Source organism: Alligator mississippiensis, chromosome 11 (genome assembly GCF_030867095.1).
Source record: "Alligator mississippiensis isolate rAllMis1 chromosome 11, rAllMis1, whole genome shotgun sequence".
NCBI lineage: Eukaryota > Metazoa > Chordata > Crocodylia > Alligatoridae > Alligator > Alligator mississippiensis.
In genome coordinates, this window is record NC_081834.1 from 56,835,019 (window position 1) to 56,852,367 (window position 17,349).

The 17,349-nt window shown below is 54.8% G+C and overlaps 1 protein-coding gene across 1 annotated transcript; it reads right to left on the reverse strand.

The window, feature by feature from the left end:
- Positions 1 to 2,687: 2,687 nt before the first annotated feature.
- Positions 2,688 to 3,575, reverse strand: LOC132243704 (E3 ubiquitin-protein ligase TRIM15-like). The gene is made up of 3 exons (XM_059714100.1): positions 3,567 to 3,575; positions 3,248 to 3,478; positions 2,688 to 2,865 (listed from the first exon to the last, which is right to left on the reverse strand). The coding sequence occupies exons 1-3, from the start codon at positions 3,573 to 3,575 to the stop codon at positions 2,815 to 2,817; spliced, it is 291 nt and encodes a 96-aa protein (XP_059570083.1). The 3' UTR covers positions 2,688 to 2,814.
- Positions 3,576 to 17,349: the final 13,774 nt, after the last annotated feature.

The window sequence follows — 17,349 nt, forward strand, 5'->3', positions numbered from 1 at the left end:
ACTTCTCCAGGGTCATAGAGAATAGGAAGCCAGAGTGGCCCGTTTCCCCGCGTGGGGGGTCCGTTCCCCGGCTGTTCCCCATCACTCAATGGCACAGTCTCAGCTCGGGCTCACGTCCCGTCGCCCAGAGCGAGAACCAGGGCCGGATTCTGTCCCCAGCGAAGGAGGCCGGCGGGAAGGTGAAGATGGGGGTCTCGGTGTCAGCATCGAGAAATGACACCTGCCCCCCTGCACAGTCCAGACAGACCCGCACCCTCCTGGGCGCCCGGCGCAGGGACAGGCAGGTGTGAGCAGGGGCTGAGAGAGCCTGGAACTGATCCCCACAGCGCTCCACCGCCCAGATCCCCTCCTCGGGTCTAAATCTGACCCATCCCTTCCTCCTCACAAACTCTCTGGCGACCCCCACGACCCAGACCCCCTGCCCCACCTCCACCTCCACCTCCCAGCAGTGTCTCCCGGAGGTGAATCCCTCCTGACCCAGCACACACACGTTCACATCAAATCTCTCAGGACTGTCAGGCAGTTGCTTCCATTTGTTTGTCTGTCTCACACTTCTCTGATCCGCAGACAGGACGAGGCAGGGATTTGCAGTGTCCGGATCCAGAGTCACCGTCGCTGGCAGAGAGAATGGCAGCGTCAGGGCAGAGCTCAGCCCGGGGCAGACGGGCCGTTCCTCCCCCTCCCCACCAGCCCCGTCCTTCTCCGACCGTCCTGGGCCCCCAGAGCTGCCTCTGCCCTGGGCCCGGGGGCTGAGCACCAGCGGCCCCGCAGCCTCTCAGATGGCACAGGGAAGCGCCCTGCCCCGGGGGAAAGGGAGCAGGTAGCTGCAAATCCATAGGCAAGAATAGGAAAATCCCAGCCCAGTGCCCCAGGTCCCAGCGCGGGGGTTTGGTGCTGGGCTGGGAGAGGGTTTGACTCTTGTCCAGGAGTGGCCGTGGGCTCTGCTGGTTCATTGTGTTAATGCCGGGACCAGCTCCCCAGCGCTTACCCTTTGTGTATGATCCCTCTGGTACCCTTTTGCCCTTCTCCAAGGTGGACAGCAGAGTCTCTGCAGGGGAAAGGGGCACAGATATCAGACTTGTGGTGTCTGGTTCATGCTCCTGACTTAGACCTGCCTTGGTCCTGAGCCCCTGAGACGGAGCAGAGACCCCAGGGCAGCTCCTGCCCTGCTGCTGGGACTGTGGCTGCAGAAGCTGCCTCCACATCTCCCTGCTCCCCTGCAGCGCGGCCTCCTCTCCCAGGACAGGGCGGGAGGGAGCTGCAGGTGCAGGCAGAGGAGTAGGGGGACAAATGTAACACCGTGGATCCAGGGAAGCTCAGTGCCCAGCCCGTCCTGCCCCTTAGACACTGGGGTGAGGGACTCACTGACAGAAAGGGACAAGCAGCGGGGGTGGAGGGGGAGCCTGTGGGAAGGGGATGAGCTTCACAGCTCTCTTGTTCACTGGCGGAGGAGACAGGCAAGGGCTGGCGCTGGCTGGGGAAGTCCAGGGGTCCAGACAGAGTGGCCCTCTGCTCCAGCGGCCCCTGTGGGGGTGCAGGATACCAGAGGTGCAGCTTCACCCGGGCCGCCCCCCACCTGCCTGCTTTGCTCCCTCCCTGCTCCTCTCCTGGCCCTTGGGAGCACCCTCCCCCCACTCTGCCCCTGGAGTTAAGCCAGCAGGATCCAAACCAGACAGCCTGCCTCATGCTTAATTTGGTGGCCTGACATGAAGCACTGGGGGCTCGCTCTGATTGGGGCAGGGCCCCGCAGCTCCCACCACCCCGGCTGCAGGTGCCCATACTGAGCAGCGCTGGAGCAGCAGGGGCCCTGCGGCTCTGCACCCGGGACAAAGGGGAGCCCAGAGGAGCCCTGGTTCATCAGCGATTCACACAAAGGCAGAGAGAGGCCCTTGCCCCGTGTTTTCATTCCTGTTACCTGCGATATCAGTCCAGCACATTTAGTTTATCTCCCAATTAAAAAACATGCTGGCTCCAAATTCAAACCAACTGCTTGTCTCTTCTTCCTCAACAAGGACACTTCCCTCTTCCCTTTCACAGCCCCCTTCTCAGTACCTTGAAACTTTGTCAAAGTCTCCTGTAGAGCTAGTGTTTGATCAGACAAGATGCTGAGTCTCGTTTCCAGCTCTGGGCAAATCCCCTCTGGCAACTGGAACTGCTTCCTGCACCTGGACGAGGTGTCGGGGAAGACACGGGTGTTGGAAAAACGAGTCTGTGTTATTTGATTTTCTTTTTGCAGCGCAGCTACATGGTAGAAACATTGGGTGGATGGAGGGACCTATAGACTGACTCTGGCCATGTGCCTCAGACGCAGGAGCTGGGGCAGCACAGACAGTGGCAGTCACAGGCGATGCACAGGAGGAGCACGGTGGGGGGGAACGTGCCCCTCATGACAGGGCCGGTGGTGCTGAGAGAGCTCGCCAGCTCTGGCCCCACAGCCGATGCCACCCACTCAACTCGGGAGGCACCAGTTGCCCACGGTGGCAGTGGCAGCTCCCCCAGAAGGGACCGATCCCCAGCAGGCATGTTTTCTCCAGCTCCAAAATGTCCAGGACATTTCCTGGGATCAGAAAGGAGCAGAGACTTCATGGGTAGTTGGCTCAAGCTCTGGTGGCCAGGACTGTTCCCTGGGGACAAGACAAGGAAAGCCCAGATTACACCTTACAGTCTGCAGGCAGCCAGTGCCCAAAGCCATCACTTCCCCGAGGAGAAGAGGGGGATGTTCATGCTTCCCACCTCAGGGACAGTCCCAGTGCTTGCTGTGCTGTGGTGCCCTGCAGGGATGTGCCCATTGCATTGTCTCCAGGACCCTTCCCTCTATGGGGAGTCAGGTGGAGCCACGTACCTGCTCAGCGTGCTCCTCATGTCCTAAAGGGAGAGACAAAGCTGCAAGAGTGAGCTCAGTGCAATGCCTCACACCGGGGACCCCGTGCCTGAGGGGACGCACTTTGTCCTCAGGCTCCGAGTGCCGCACACAGAGGAGCTGGGGAAAGTTCAGCCCCTTTACAAGCCCTGATTTAGTGATCCCCAAGAGGTGTAATAGGGCAGCCATGCACCTTGGGCAGTGGGCATGCACAGGGCAGCAGCACCTGTGACTGATATTCTGCGTCTCCCATCACTGCCACCACGTGCCTGTCAGGGGCCGTTGCTCTTGTCGCCCCTCCTCAGTTATGCACCTGGTCCTGGCAGACCCAAGGTTTAGCCCTTTCCCTCCCCTGCACTGGGACTGGAGACATTTCATGTGCCTCACCTGCAGGAGGTCACTGGCAGCCTGCTGGCACTTCCCCTCCAGCTCCCTGATCAGGTTGGTGAGATGGGAAATCTCCTCGGAGAGTTGGGTGACAGTCTCCCCCTGACTCTTCTCAATGCTGCTCTCCACCTCTCCCAGCTCGGCCAGCACGAGTCGCTCTTGTTCCTCCAGAAACCGGCGCAGTCGCTCAAACGCAGCCACAATCTCCTGCCTCTCGGCTGCTGCCTTTTGCTGCCATGAACAGAGAGAAACCACGTCACGGAGAGCAGCCGCTTTGAGGGGAGTCAGGGCATGGCTTGTAAGGCCCCGTGGTCCTGACTGTCCACATGGCTGGGACCCCCCAACCTCCCACCGCCTGGAGCAGAGCTGGGGGTAGCTCAGGTCTGGGGCCCTGCCTGGGATCTCTTCACTCCTCATTTTGCAAAGGTTTTTTCTATTTCCCTGAGAGCCAGGACCTTAAGGAGGGGAGAAGTCCATGGCTGTCAGCAAGGAAAGCTTTCCTCTTATAATCAGTAATCCTGATTTTGTCTGTTTAACAATGCAAACTTCTCTGATATAAACCCCAAATCCATATATTTCACCAGTTAAAGTGAAACACCACTATATATATAGCTATCAGCTGACACAATGTTTTTGTTTGTTAGGCCTGGCTCCATGCACCTGCCACAACACCCTGCAACACATGGTCACAAAATGCCATGGTCACTGTCCCACCAAACATGCAGAGCAGGACATGTCCCTTCCTTCCTCCCCCACGTCAGCCGGACCCCAGCAGCACCCACCTGGTATTCCTGTTTTTTCTGGCTTTCACTCGCGTGCAGTGCTTCAAGCCTCTCCCTCTCCCCCCTTAGCAGTTGCAGCTGAGTCTGAATTTGTTCCTGTGGGAAGGAAAACCCCTTGGGTCAGTTCTCCTTGGAGGGGAGAAGCTGGAGTCTCTTCCCCGCACCATAACCGAGAGGGCTGCTCGAGGGTGCGCTGTGAGCGCGACACCAGGAAAGCCCATGTGCTCACACTGGACCAGCAGCTCCCAGTACAGCGCACCCTTGCCTGGATGCAGCACCGAATAGTGTGCGCTGAACACAGCTGGAGCAGCAAGCAGCCAGTTTCCAGCTGGATTGTGGAGCCAGCTCCTGCCCAGCAGGAAGAGCACATAGAAAAATGGAGCCAGTCCTAGGGAGGTGCCACAAGGCAACACTGCAAGCAGTGGGAAGTGCAGACTGTCAGGGACATGCACTGAACAGAAAATAACACGGCCTTGAATCCACCGCGGTCGACAGTGCAGAGTGCTAGCCAGTCTTAGGCAGCTGGGCCGGACAAAACACAGATCTGGTCTCTGGGCACTGAAATAAAGAAACTGAGAAGTGAGACACCAGTCCTGAAGTACCACAGCCCAGCAGTACAGCTACGGCTACAGCTACAGCTACAGCTACAGCTACAGCAAGATGCCTTAGAAAGAGCAGCATTAATCCAGGACCAGTGCAGCACGGCATTTGGTAGCCAAGCCTGGACAGAGACAGGGAAGGAGGTGCTCAGATACAAAAGGAGGTCCTGGCCGTGCTCCCTGGACTTGGGAGGTGCCACCATGTCCCCTCTGGACCCAGCATTAGCCCTGAAGCCCCCGGCACCAATGCAATGTGCATTACTGAGACTTGTGCAACGCGCTGGGAGCATCGGATGGGGGAAGTGGCTGCTCGTGGCAGATCCCGTGAGCAGGGCCTGCCCTCCAGAGCATGCCACGTGGGCTCTGTCCGAGGGGAACAGTCTGTCCATGCACTACAATCCCCCTGTCCCCAAGGAGTCCCCAGGCAGCTCCCAGGGAGGGTTGCAACAACTGAAGGGAAACCGGTGCCGGACACCCCCTGTTTCAAGACACCGCCCCGCACACAACCGTGGGTCGGTGACATTGGAGGAGGTTCACTGCTTTGCGTGTCCAGGGCCAGGGGACCCGCGTTCCTGCTTCGTCTGGTTTCAAAGGCAAGATTTGATGACAAGGGTGTAGTAATTGGGCCATTATAGGGTTAAAGTGCCAGTCCTTATTATTATGGGATGGAGCTGGAGACCAGCCCTCCCCGCTCTGTTGTCCCAGAGTTACTGTCATTTTCCCAGGCAGGTGGTGTTTGTCCCCGAATCAAACAGCCGGGGTTTCGGGGTGGAGAAGAGCACGTTTCAGTCATCTTTGCTGAGTCAGGAACATAACAAAGGGCATTTGGGTCCTTCTCGCCTTCCCCCAGCAGGATGGCTTGCACAGAGGCTACCACAAACCAGCCTCCGTGTGCAGCCACGCCGTTGTGCCGTGGCCGCGGGGCAGAAAGCCCCAGCGCCGCAGGGAGGTGTACGCCCCCCCAGCTGCACAGCCGGACCGGGCCCGTGCGCCCGTACCTTGCACTGCTGCGCAGCCTCCTGGATGGGAGCCGCGGGGTGAGCTCGGTGCGCCCAGAACTCCCGGCAGATCACGCACATCAGGACCTGGTCTGTCTCGCAGAAGAGCTTCAGAGCCTCCCCATGCTACTCGCACACGATCTTGCCCCCGGCTCCCTCCGCTGACCCCACGCTCAGGCCCTTGACCACTTCTACTACATTCGCCAGCTGCCTGTTTGGGCCCAGGAGCCTCTGGCCAAAGGTCTGTCTGCACTGGGGGCAGGTGACGTCCGTCTCGGCCCCCTCCCAGCACTGGGCGATGCAGGCTCGGCAGAAGTTGTGCCCGCAGCCCAGGATCATCACCAGGTCTCTGAACATCTCCAGGCAGAGGGAGCAGGTCGCCTCGTCCCGGAGGCTTTGTACAGCGCTCGCCGCGGCCATGGCTGTGAGACGGGAGGGCACGGGGCTACTTTCACTTTTCTGAGCTCAGGGCTGGGCTCACCTTTGGCCATTTCCTTCCTGCAAAATAACTGCCCTGATGCTGAGCTGGGAGGAGCCAGGGTCAAGATCCAGCCCTGGGATCACGGGGGATCTGGCAATCATTTGTGGAGCAGCAGCTCAGCACAACTCCAGGGAAAACAGCAGAAAAAGGGTTTGAAACCACTACACAACAATTCAACACACCCAGCATTTCTCACTGCACCTGCTGTCAGCCAAGAGCTTTTCAGAGCTGTCAGGACTGTTATTTGGGGCTGAGACCTACCTAAAACCTCAGAGCAGGAGACATATCAGCCTAAAAACTCAGGCTGTCCTGGAAGTGTTCAGTTTTCCCGGCGGGGGGGATGAGCAAGGGAGGGGAGATATAAAAGAAAGAAAAATAATCCAGCTCTCCCCTCCATTGAATCTAATTTCTCATGTTTCATTTCAAAGCTCTTCAATGGCAAGGGCAGCTCCAGACCTGACCCTGCGCCTGCGGGGAGCCTGGTGCGTCCCCCTGAGAGGAACCGTGCGGTTCTCCTCTCCAGCCGGGGCAGGGCCAGCGTCACCCCAGGGCGCCTGCACGGGGACCAGGGCGCTGCCAGCCTTCACTGCCACAGGTTAGTCAGTCTCTGCCCAGGGACTCTGCCAGCTCCCCACAGGCCCAGGTCTGGCTGCATGTCCTCAAGCCCAGGATTTCATCAGGCGGTTGCAGGCACCTGCTAAAACATGCATTTCTCCTTCCCTTGTGGCATCCCTAATTCCACACACTTGGTCAGGATTTCACTGACCTGCAGGTTTTGCCCTTCCTCAAGATGAAACATGTTGTCAGTGCCCAGAGCCTCCTGCCCAACACAACAGCTTGTAGAAATACAGATGACGTCCCACTGCGGGGTTCGATCTCTGCCCTGCTAGCCCCTCAATACCGTTCAAATCTCTGTTCAAGCATTTCCCATTCTCCCCATTTTCCCTGGCAGAAGCAGACCAGGAGGAGGTTGCTCACACCCAGGTTAGTTTCCTGCTCCCCCTTAGGCCGCCCAGGGACTCTGCTATGGCTGGAGCTGTGACCCCAGATCTGCATTGCCCTGCGCTGCTGTGCATGGACGGGCCTTTCTTTCCCTCCCCGCATTGCTCACAGCGCAAGACTGAACAGCAACACAACGACCGCTGCTCCTTCACTGCGCACTTCCCACCCCATGACCTTCTTGTGGGATCGGGACAGCCGCAGAGTCGGGAAGGAACAGCCTCGTATTGACGGTCGGGGAGAGCGGCTTTGCCTGCAGCCCAGCTCTCAGCCTCACAACAGCCCCCTTTTGAGAGACCGTCTCCAAACGATAATCTTTGGCTTCCACGTCCCTACAACCCTGGCGTTCCCTGTACATCCCCCTGGACTTTGCCCCGTTCCTCCTGGCTGCTCCCTGGGCTCCTGCACCTGGGACTTTGCCCTCCTTCCCTGAGTTGCCATCGCTGGGATTTCCACCTCCCCTGTGTGGGTGGGTCTGTCTGTGCCCGCAATGGCACCTGCCCTGCCTGTGTCACTCCCTCCCACACCCAGCCCAGCCTCTCCAGCCCTTCCCGCACCAACAGACGCATCCCCAGCTCCCATTTCTCACCCTGTAAACTCTGGTGCCAGAGGATTGAAGGTAACAGCCCTCACCCCTTGTGCCCCGCAGGGACCTGCCCCCAGTGCCCTCCTGGCTCTCCCACAGCCTTGTCACACCCCAGAGCATCCCAAGTCCTGGCCCCTTTGAGCTCAGATCCGCTCGGCTCTCACAGACCACCAGGTCCATCCAGCCTCCAGCGCCTGGGCAGCCTCCTCCCTGGGAGAGGCAGCGTGAGGGCAGGAGAGGAGACACAGCTGATTTCCAGCTAGGGAGACCGCCTGTTCCTAATTGTGTGGGACAGTCCCAGAATGGGGTCAGCAAGTCCCAATCCCGGGCTGCACGACTCCAGCTCAGCATTTCTTCCAGATTTGCAGCTGGGAAAGAGTTGGGCAGCCTGGGGAGCAGCTCCCTGAAGGAAGGTCTATAGTGGGGTGGTGGCAGGGTGGGCGCAAATCAAGCCCCCCCCCAGTGAGGGAGGGAGCGGGGCAGGGACTGGGGGTGATGCCCAGCCAGGGTGGTACATGGGGCCCCGGGACCGGGGTGGGAGCAGGACAGCCATGGGCAGCTCATCCAGGCGGTAGGAGGGAGGGTGGCTCCCTGCCTTTCCGTGCACACCCTCTGGGATGAGGGCGTGGGGGGGGCATGTGACCCCCAGAATTTTTGCAGGGCCGGGGTGGATGTGGGCTGCCTGCTGCAGGCTCAGGGCTCCCTGCTCTGGTGCTCTTCCCCCAGGAGCCCACAAGGGTCCAGAGATTTGGTAGTGGAGGTGCAGTTGCAGCATGAATTGTTGCTCCCCTGCTGTCAGATTTCCAGTGCAGAGCACCACAGCCTGCCACGCATGCCTGACGGGTGTGGTGCAGGACTGCACTGGGGTGCACAGGTCTGAGCTGGGGTGGGTGGTTCCTAATTGGGCAGCATGAGGTCAGATCTGACATGGGTCTGCATTAAGCAGCAAATGGCTGGATCTGGCACCACACATCTGTATTAGGGTGTGTGGTATCTGGCCCCTAGACCAACCCTACACTATTCATCTGGCTGGTGGAGGCCAAAGGTTGGGCATCGCTGCTCTATACTAGTGGTGCACAACCATGTTGCCCCATGGGCCAAGTGAGCAATGCTAGGTCGGTTTGCGGCCAGATACACGAGGTGGGCTTAATCCAGTATGGGGGCTCACTGTGGTGGGGCGTTATCCAGCTGTGGGGGGATGCACAGCCCAACCCTGATCCATCTGCTGGGATGGGAAGCACCCAGGCCCCAATCTGAATGCACCGGGACAGGGGGCAGGCAGCAGTGGGGGCATCTGGGCTCTGATCTAAATGTGTGGGGTGGCACAGGGAGCAGTCCGGCCCAATGCAGACATGCTAGAGGTGGGCCTGACCCTGATGTTGCTGTCCAGCAGTGACCCAGGTGGGGCTGGATCTGGCTGCGGAGAGCTTCCATCACTTCATGCCAAACTGTCTGCCCTGTGGGGTCCCAGTGGGCTGGATGCTATGGCTCCACGGGTTGCTTGGCCTTCAGGCTGGCGGTTGATCATCCCTGGCATTGTAAGCCGGGCCTCCATGCCAAAGCTAACCTATGCAGCAGTAACAAGCTGCAAAGTGTGGCAAAGAAAAAAACACCTCAAAGCCTGTGCCTTGCTGACTGTAGTGTAAATCTTTGCGTATGGAACAACAAGCTTGCCCAGCAAACGCCATTGACATGTCTAACAAGTCATAATTAAACCATGCATTAGATTATGACTTCATCTTAAAATACTAGTAGTGGTGTGTGACCAAATGTATTGACTGTTATTTTGCTATAATACATGTATTTTTGTAAAAATACTTAAATGATTTATTCAAACAAACAGTCTTGTCAAAGAAAACCTTAAGCTAAAGCAGGAAAAGTAACGTGTCACTGTGTTAAACAACATTGTACTGTGAGGAAAAAAAAAGAAGAAACCCTTTCTTTTACTTCCCCAAGCTCTTTGAGCTGACAAGAGATCTAGTTCAATCAAGTTTGAAAAGTTTCAGTAAAGCGATAAATAAATAAATACAACCAATCAGAGAGAGGCCATTTATTCAAATATAAAAACGATAAATATTGGGCATACGCGAAAAGGATCTCAGACTTGTCTGAAGCTCAATGAACCAACTCAAGCCTGGCCAGCAGGTCCATCTCTGCCCTGAATCCAAGGCTATTTACGCATTGCGTATCCTGAAAAAGCTTTGAGTTGTGACCAGAGTGATCTGATTGCTCAAGCAGACTGCTCTCGCCCACAGTTAAAACCTAATGCAGCCGTGCAGAGTATTAAGAGCTGACAGCTTGTATGGAAAGGAGGGGTTGAGTGGAAGGGGATTTATATGAAGCGACCAGCACTATGCCTTCTGCACTTGACAAAACGACACAGGCTCCAACTGAGAAGGAAGGGAAACGGAGCTTTTATCTGAAAGGAAATTCCTCAGAAAAGAGTCAGGTGATCTCGGTTACGAAGGTGATTGCAGAGTAACTAGATTACATCTTCTGTGGTCCCTTTCCAGCACGGCTGTAACGTAGTTGCTCTGCCTGGATCCCAGAGCCCTCTTCTAGAGTATACTGATTCTAGGAATTAAGGCAAACCCTGCAGTTTGACTTTGGGGAAAATATAATGATCTTTTGTCCCTCTTCACTGGAAAATGAATATACTCTATGATAATTTTGGTCTTATTGACTCATCCTCATTACTTTTTTAAGTAAATGAACAACTTAAATATTTGCAGGCCAAGACCTGAAGTGCTTACATGCACAAACCATATATTGATTTCACTGTGAATTTTGGCTGAACAAGTATTGCTCCCTTGGCTAAGAGCAATGATACTTATTTGATGCCTCTGGCTGTATTTTCACATGCTGACATTGTCCTCTACTGCTTGTGTAAAACTTCTGGACAGCACTTCATGTGCTGTGTTGCAGGCATTCGATGTAACTAAGGCTGTCACTGAAGCATGCTGCTCTTACCACCGCTCAAAACCCCTTCCCCCACACCAACCCAGCTGGTTTATAAAAATAAAAGCACACTCGATTCCCCATAAATCTACTAGTACACCTCTCTTCATCCCTATTATCCCGCTCTGGGACCAGCCAGTCAGCCTCCCTCCAGTGCCTAGAGCTCCACTAGGACTCTGCACAGTTTTGCTGAGAGAGAAAACAAGCCGAGTCCCAGCATCATCCACCTGGAGCTTTCCATGGGGTTGTCTCCTCTTTTCTTATCTGGTCTGCTGTTTCCAGCGGCCTCCTGAACTGCCGGCACCTTTGCCCACCCCCGTCACAGCGAGCCCGGGGTGTGGAGGCAGCAGACCTGCCCCATGCCTGGGAGCGAGGGCAGGCAGGAGTGCTTTCAGCCTGGGTCCCAGTGTGTCTGAGGTCACTGGGAAGGTTTTGTGCTGTCATCCTCCTGGCACTGATCTTAGAGTCAATGCCAGAGATGTCTCCTTTAACAGTGCTCTTTGGTTTGGAGATTCATGCTGGGAATGGGGGTGTCCTGACATGAAGCTGTAGCTGACCCAGGTTTCAGTGCACTTACCAGGGACCAGGCCCTGGTGGGTCACTACAGGATGCGCCTTCCTTAAGAAAATGCCTCTTGCTGCTCTTGACTTGATTCTGCACCATTGAACACAAGTGTAATTTTGCCACTGGAGCCCCTGTCTGGGTTTCAGCCTTCACTACAAGGACTGGTGTGTGCACGGCTCCCTACGCTGGGCACGATGGAGCAGGTTTTCTGGACAGAGGTGTATTCCTGCCAAGAAGCATCCAGCAAAGCGGTGCTGGCGGGTTCATCCGCCATGAGAGTTATCAAGGCACCTCTGTGAAGGACAAGGGTCTCTGCAGCTGCTGAGGCCTGGGCTGGGTGCCAGGAGGGTAAAGATGCTCCTCACCAGCGACCTCCTCCAGTTCCCTTCAGACAGGAGCCTTCAGGGGATGTGGGGGAGAGACCCCAGGGTATGGATGATATTTGCTTCTGTTTGGATGGGAAGCAGCACTTGCCCCTGGGCCATCCCTGCCCGTGCCCCAGCCTGTGCCCGCTGTGCAGTCGGTGGGGCCTCCAGCCATGCGACACCCTGCACCGTGCTGCCAGGATGTGGGACTCTCCCTGACCCCAATCACAAGAGTGGGGGAGCTCCCTGTACAGACAGGTGGGCATAGCTCTAACAGCCCTAAATGCCCCCGCCAGCAGTGGGTTCAGGAGAGGGCCGCGTGGGGCAATCTTCCCCAGGGTAAGTCTCTCTCTTCCTTCCTCCAACGAGCTGGGAGAGGGGACAGCATCCCAGGGCTGTCTGACAGTGGGACCTAGAGGACTGCTGGGCAGGCACTGGAAACCCCTGTTGGCACAGCATGTTGGGTTATCCCATCCTGGCCGTCTTCAGAGGAACAAGCCCAGCGAGTGGGTCCTGAAGACGTACTGGTGTAGATTGTCAGGGCTGGCTGACTTGAAAGTATCCAGCCTCTCAAGGTGTTCCTTCACGAGGTCAGCATTGATGGAGGGCAGGGAATCTCCCTCAACCAGGCCTCCCTCACCCAGGCCTCCCTGTCCCGTAATGGGCAGGGGCATCCCGTGGGACTGATGAAAGACTGACATGAAATACCCATTTAATAGGTTGGCTTTTTCCTGGGCGTTGGTTGTCCGTTGTCCCATCTGGTTTAGCAGGGGTCCAGTGATGCCCTTGCTTTTCCTCTGGCTCCCCACATATCTAAAAAAGGACTTTTTATGATCCTTTATACTAGTAGCCAGTTGGAGTTCCATCACAGCCTTGGCTTTCATGGTTCACTCCCTGCAGGACCGAGCCAGTACTGAATATTCCTCCTTGGAGGTGGATCCAGTCCTCCACCCTTTGTAGGCCTTTCTTTTTAGCCACAGGAGGTCCTCTAGTTCCCTGGAGAGCAAAGGGGGCTGCTGTGCCCTTTTGCTGCCTTTCCTCTGAGATGGAATAGCATTAGTTTGTGCATCAAGGATCTCTCCCTGAGGAGCAACCACTTTTCCTGAACTCCGCTCCCCTTGGGGTTGTGGTCCCTTAGGGCCTCACTGACAAGCCTCTTGAGCTTGTCAAAGTCACCTTTCCTAAAGTCAAGGACTTCTGTATTGCTGACTGACTTGCCAGCTTTATGGTGGATGGTGAAAGTGATCAGCTGATGGTCACTGTCACCCAGCTTCGCTTCATTCATTAGGTCGCTGATTATGTCATCCCCAGTTGCCATTACCAGGTCAAGCAGCACTTTACCTCTTGTTGGCCCATAGACCTCTTGTGTCAGATAGAGGTCATCCACGCAGGAGAGGAAGCTTTGCGACTGCTCAGATTTAACTGAGCGCTCTTCCCACAAGATGTCTGGGTAGTTGAAGTCTCCCATGACAACCATGGTCCTGAAGCATGAGACCTCAGCCAATTCCCTGGTGAACCCCTGGTCAAGCTCTTGACTTTGAGATGCTTGCTCTGGATAGCGAGCCCTTCTCCCTAGGTGAGTGGCCAAGGTTCAGGTGGTTTGTAGCACTTCTGGCCCACTTTACAAAGTGTCCACGTGCACCACCTTTAGCAGGACAGTGGTACCTCCCTGTATGAGGCATACAGGGAGTGCTTGGGGGTGAACTGTGCAAGGCACGGCTGCAGGTAGCCTTGCACTTCATCTCCAATATCTGGAGCAGCCGGGGTGGCGATCTTGCCTGCCTCTTCCTCACAGGGCACTGGTGTGATCAGTCAGACAACTGGTGGGCTCTACTGCAAGCTGAGGTGCTGGATGTGTCCCAGATGGCAAGGGAGATCATGGGGACCATGAACTGCATGGTGCAGGGGTGGCTTGTTGGGCAGCTGAGCTCACCCATGGGTTCATGGTCACTGACAATGGGGCCAATATAGTGAAGGCTGTCCATGATGCCAACTTCGTTGGCATCTGCTGTGTGGCACACAGGCTGGACCTAATAGTGAGGGATGCCTTGGAGAAGGACAGGGCTGATGGTGACGGCACCACCACCACTACTGCTACAAACCAGCTGATTTTGAAATGCCAGAAGGTGGCAGGATACTTCCACTGCAGCATCAAGGGGGGCAAGATGCTGCGGGAGAAACAGGCAGAGCTGAGCATCCCACAGCACAAAATCATGCAGGATGTGAGACTCGGTGGAACTCCACATACCTGATGCTAGAAAGGTTGATGGAGCAACAGAAGGTGGCCTTGCTTGGGGAGACTGGGATCAGTGCCCATCTGAACAGAGCTGAGTGGGGTACCATCTCCCAGATCTTGGTAATCCTCTAGCCCTTCCTTGAGGCCACCAAGACCCTTAGCGCTGGCGATGCCCTCCTCAGCCAGGTGATTCCCCTAGTGAGGGAACTGGAGAACCAAATGGAGAAGTTCCAGGGGATCAATGTTCCTGGCTGGGGCAGCCCGCTGCCACGAGTTGTGCAGGCACTAGTGAGGTGGCTGAAGGAGGGCATCAGGAGATGGCTGGATCCCTTGTGGTCCATTACAGTCCACATTATGTCAGGCATATGCAACCCGAGGGTGAAGGGGAGCATGTGGACTGGAAGCCCCAAAAGTCTTGATCACTGGGCGTAGGTGCTGGTGAATAAAGTCAGGGAGGCTGAAGTGCAGAGGCGAGGGGATGTGGAAGAGGGGGATTCACTTTCCTATGCCAGCACTCCCAGCACCAGCATCAGTGCCAGCAACAGCACTGGTGCCAGCACCAGCCAATCTCCTCCCCTCCACCCACTGCCAATATGGGTCATGAGCATAGCTTCAATGCCGGGGTCCAAACGCACCAGACCCCAGCCTCGGGCAGGTAATGTTGAGGCTTTGGTGCCTACCTATTTCACTGAGGATGTGGAGCCACTGGACTGTGACCCCTTGGCCTACTGGGAAAACCACAGCCAGATGTGGCAGAATCTGGCCACAGTTGCCTGGCAACACCTGTCGTTTCCACTGACCAGTGTTCCAAGTGAGAGGGTGCTCAGCATTGCTGGGGATGTTGTGACACCCCACCGCACTTGCTTGGATCCTGCTTCGGTGGAGCAGCTCATGTTCCTAAAGGTGAACCTCCCGCTGCTGGGGTTCCCCAAGCTCCATCTGCAGACGGACTGAGTGCCACCCTCCTCACTCCATCTGCACCAATTTCCTTTTTTGAGTTTTTTAAAAGCTGAGGAATGCCCTGCTCTCAGCTGGAGGGGGCACTAACTGCGTCATCAGCCAGCAGGGGAAGAACATGTCCCTGCTGAGATCATTCCCCTGCCAGGATGAACTTGGAGGTATGGGATTGGGGCTATGGTGAAGGAGGAGTCCCCAGGTCCTGGGTATCACCACAAAAACTGCACCCTGCCAGGGTAGGGAGACGTGGTGGGACTGCTGGTGGCGCGGAAGCCCCATAAATGCCAGGACCAATGATACCCTGTTGAAAGGCGGGTGGGAGGCACCATAACCTCCAGCTAATGCATGCAGGCACAAATTCCTGGCTGGCAAACACCCAGACCTGTCATATCTTTGACAGGTCTGATGCTTGCTGGTTGCAGTGAAGTTGTGAGGCTCCTGGTGAGCTCAGCTTAGCTGCCCGGGATGTCAGCTTTAGGGTTGAAAACCCCTTTGTCAGGCTGAGGAAGTACCTGCAATTGGTCGTGGATGGAAGGAATAGTAAAGAAGCCAGAGGCTGGCCTACCCCACAATGCAGGCAAGAAAGGCAGTCAGAGAAAATGGAAATAGAAGCAATGGGGGGTGAGGGACAGGCTGGGCTGCGAGGTAGGGGGGAAAGGGGATGTAGCAGCACAGGTAAAAGTGCAGAGGTGCCTGGGGTGTCAGATGTCCGGCTGGTCTCAGTGTGCCAGAACTCCACTGTGTATATGGAGTCCATGAGTTTCTGTACCTACTACCTAGGAGCCTAATGAAGTGCAGTTCATAGGCCCAGCTCTGAAAAGTGGTTTATACATTTAAACAAGCACCTAACCTCATCACCAGAACTGAAGCCAACTTCCTTAGGCTCAAAACATAAAACCTGCTGACTATTTCGAGTACCCCCACAAACTGCACACCACAATCTATCAAAGACAACAAAACCCAACTACCTGTGGGGGCACGTTCCTCACCAAAAAAACACTCTGCCTCCACTCTCTCAGGCCTGTTGCTGAGAGAGAACAAATTATAATGCAAATGACTTTTCATGTCAGTGGCAGGGGCAGACCAAGCAAGGACCGCCACAGACAGCTGAGGTGATGTCGTAACAGGGGAGGACGTGGCGAGTTGTGACTGCCCACAGGCAGCAATGCAGGCATCAGCAGTGGCCAATTTCAGGGGGACATGCAACCCCCTGTACCCACCCTACGAGTTGCCTATGGCCAACAAGGCAAAAAAGTTAGTGGTTTGTTTTTATCCTAGAGAATAAAAATGAGAGAAGAGAGAGGAGTCCAAGAGATTATTTAAGGTACCACTCAGTCAGAAAAAGGGGCATTCAAGAGAGGAGGATGGGAAGTGCTGAAGAACGTTGCTTCAATAGGATAACACACAAGACAAGATCTCCTTCCAGCCATGATTTGTCACTGCCACCTTCTGCCCCAGGCCAGAGCCACCACTGCATCACCTAGCCTGAATCTGCCTGCAGATGGATGAAGCTTCACTCGCCACACTGATCAAGAGAACATTATCAGTCTTGGGACATAATATTTCAGCAGTAAGAGGTCAATGCTATGAGGAAACCATGAGTATGAAAGAACCCTATAAAAGTTTGGCCACATGAATACTTAGTGAAAATCCTCTAGTTTACTATGTTCACTGCTATGCTCATATATTTGGTCTGTGAGGAGTGGACACTGTTTTCTCTATTGCAGTTGTCCAAAATGCTTTGAGAATTCTCCAAGCTCTATGAACTTTCACTGAAATAAGGTCAAAGAGACAAGCTGTCTTTGTAAAAATGGCATCAGAGTTATTTTTTTCCTGGGGAGCCAACTAATCTTAAATCACTCAGTGACACATGTTGGAACTGTCAAGCGGGCAAGTTGTTGGAAGCTATCAGAGCTGTTTTGGAAAATTTTAATGAAATGGTTCAAGTTCTGAATGAAATTACACTGCATTCTTCTTATGGAGAGAGTGCTAATGCAAACAAACCACATGTCCAAACTTCTTCATTCGAAAGACTTCACATATCATACAGCAATGGTAATAGCTAAATCCACCATGTCTATACTAAAGGGAATGAGAGGTGACGATTTTACAACCCAAACTTTTAATTATGTTAATGAATGGTGCCAGAAAGAAAACAATTATCCTGGCTCTTGTGCACCTCACAAATGGGTTACTCCCACAAAACATGGAGGAGGGGAAAATCCTCTTTTGAAAAACACAAGAATTATTATAAGAGTGAAATATTGTACAGCAATCTGGATACCTGTATTAAGGAGGTAAAAGACAACTTTTCCAAGAATGACCTCTTCATTTTCAAATCCCTTGCAGATGTTCTGTCTTGACAGCCTATCAGGTGAAAGTGTAGGCACCATTTCTACCACTTCCAGTATCAATCAAGATGATCTGAACTCTGAAATCATTTTTTTCCTTGGATGTAAATGCTGACAAGGTTAATGAGGAAGAGGGGCCCATCCACCTTGAAAAAAGACTGGGAATCTTTCATGAAATTGCATTGTGTGACACTCTTCCAAATCCGTGAAAACTCAGTGTGCTATA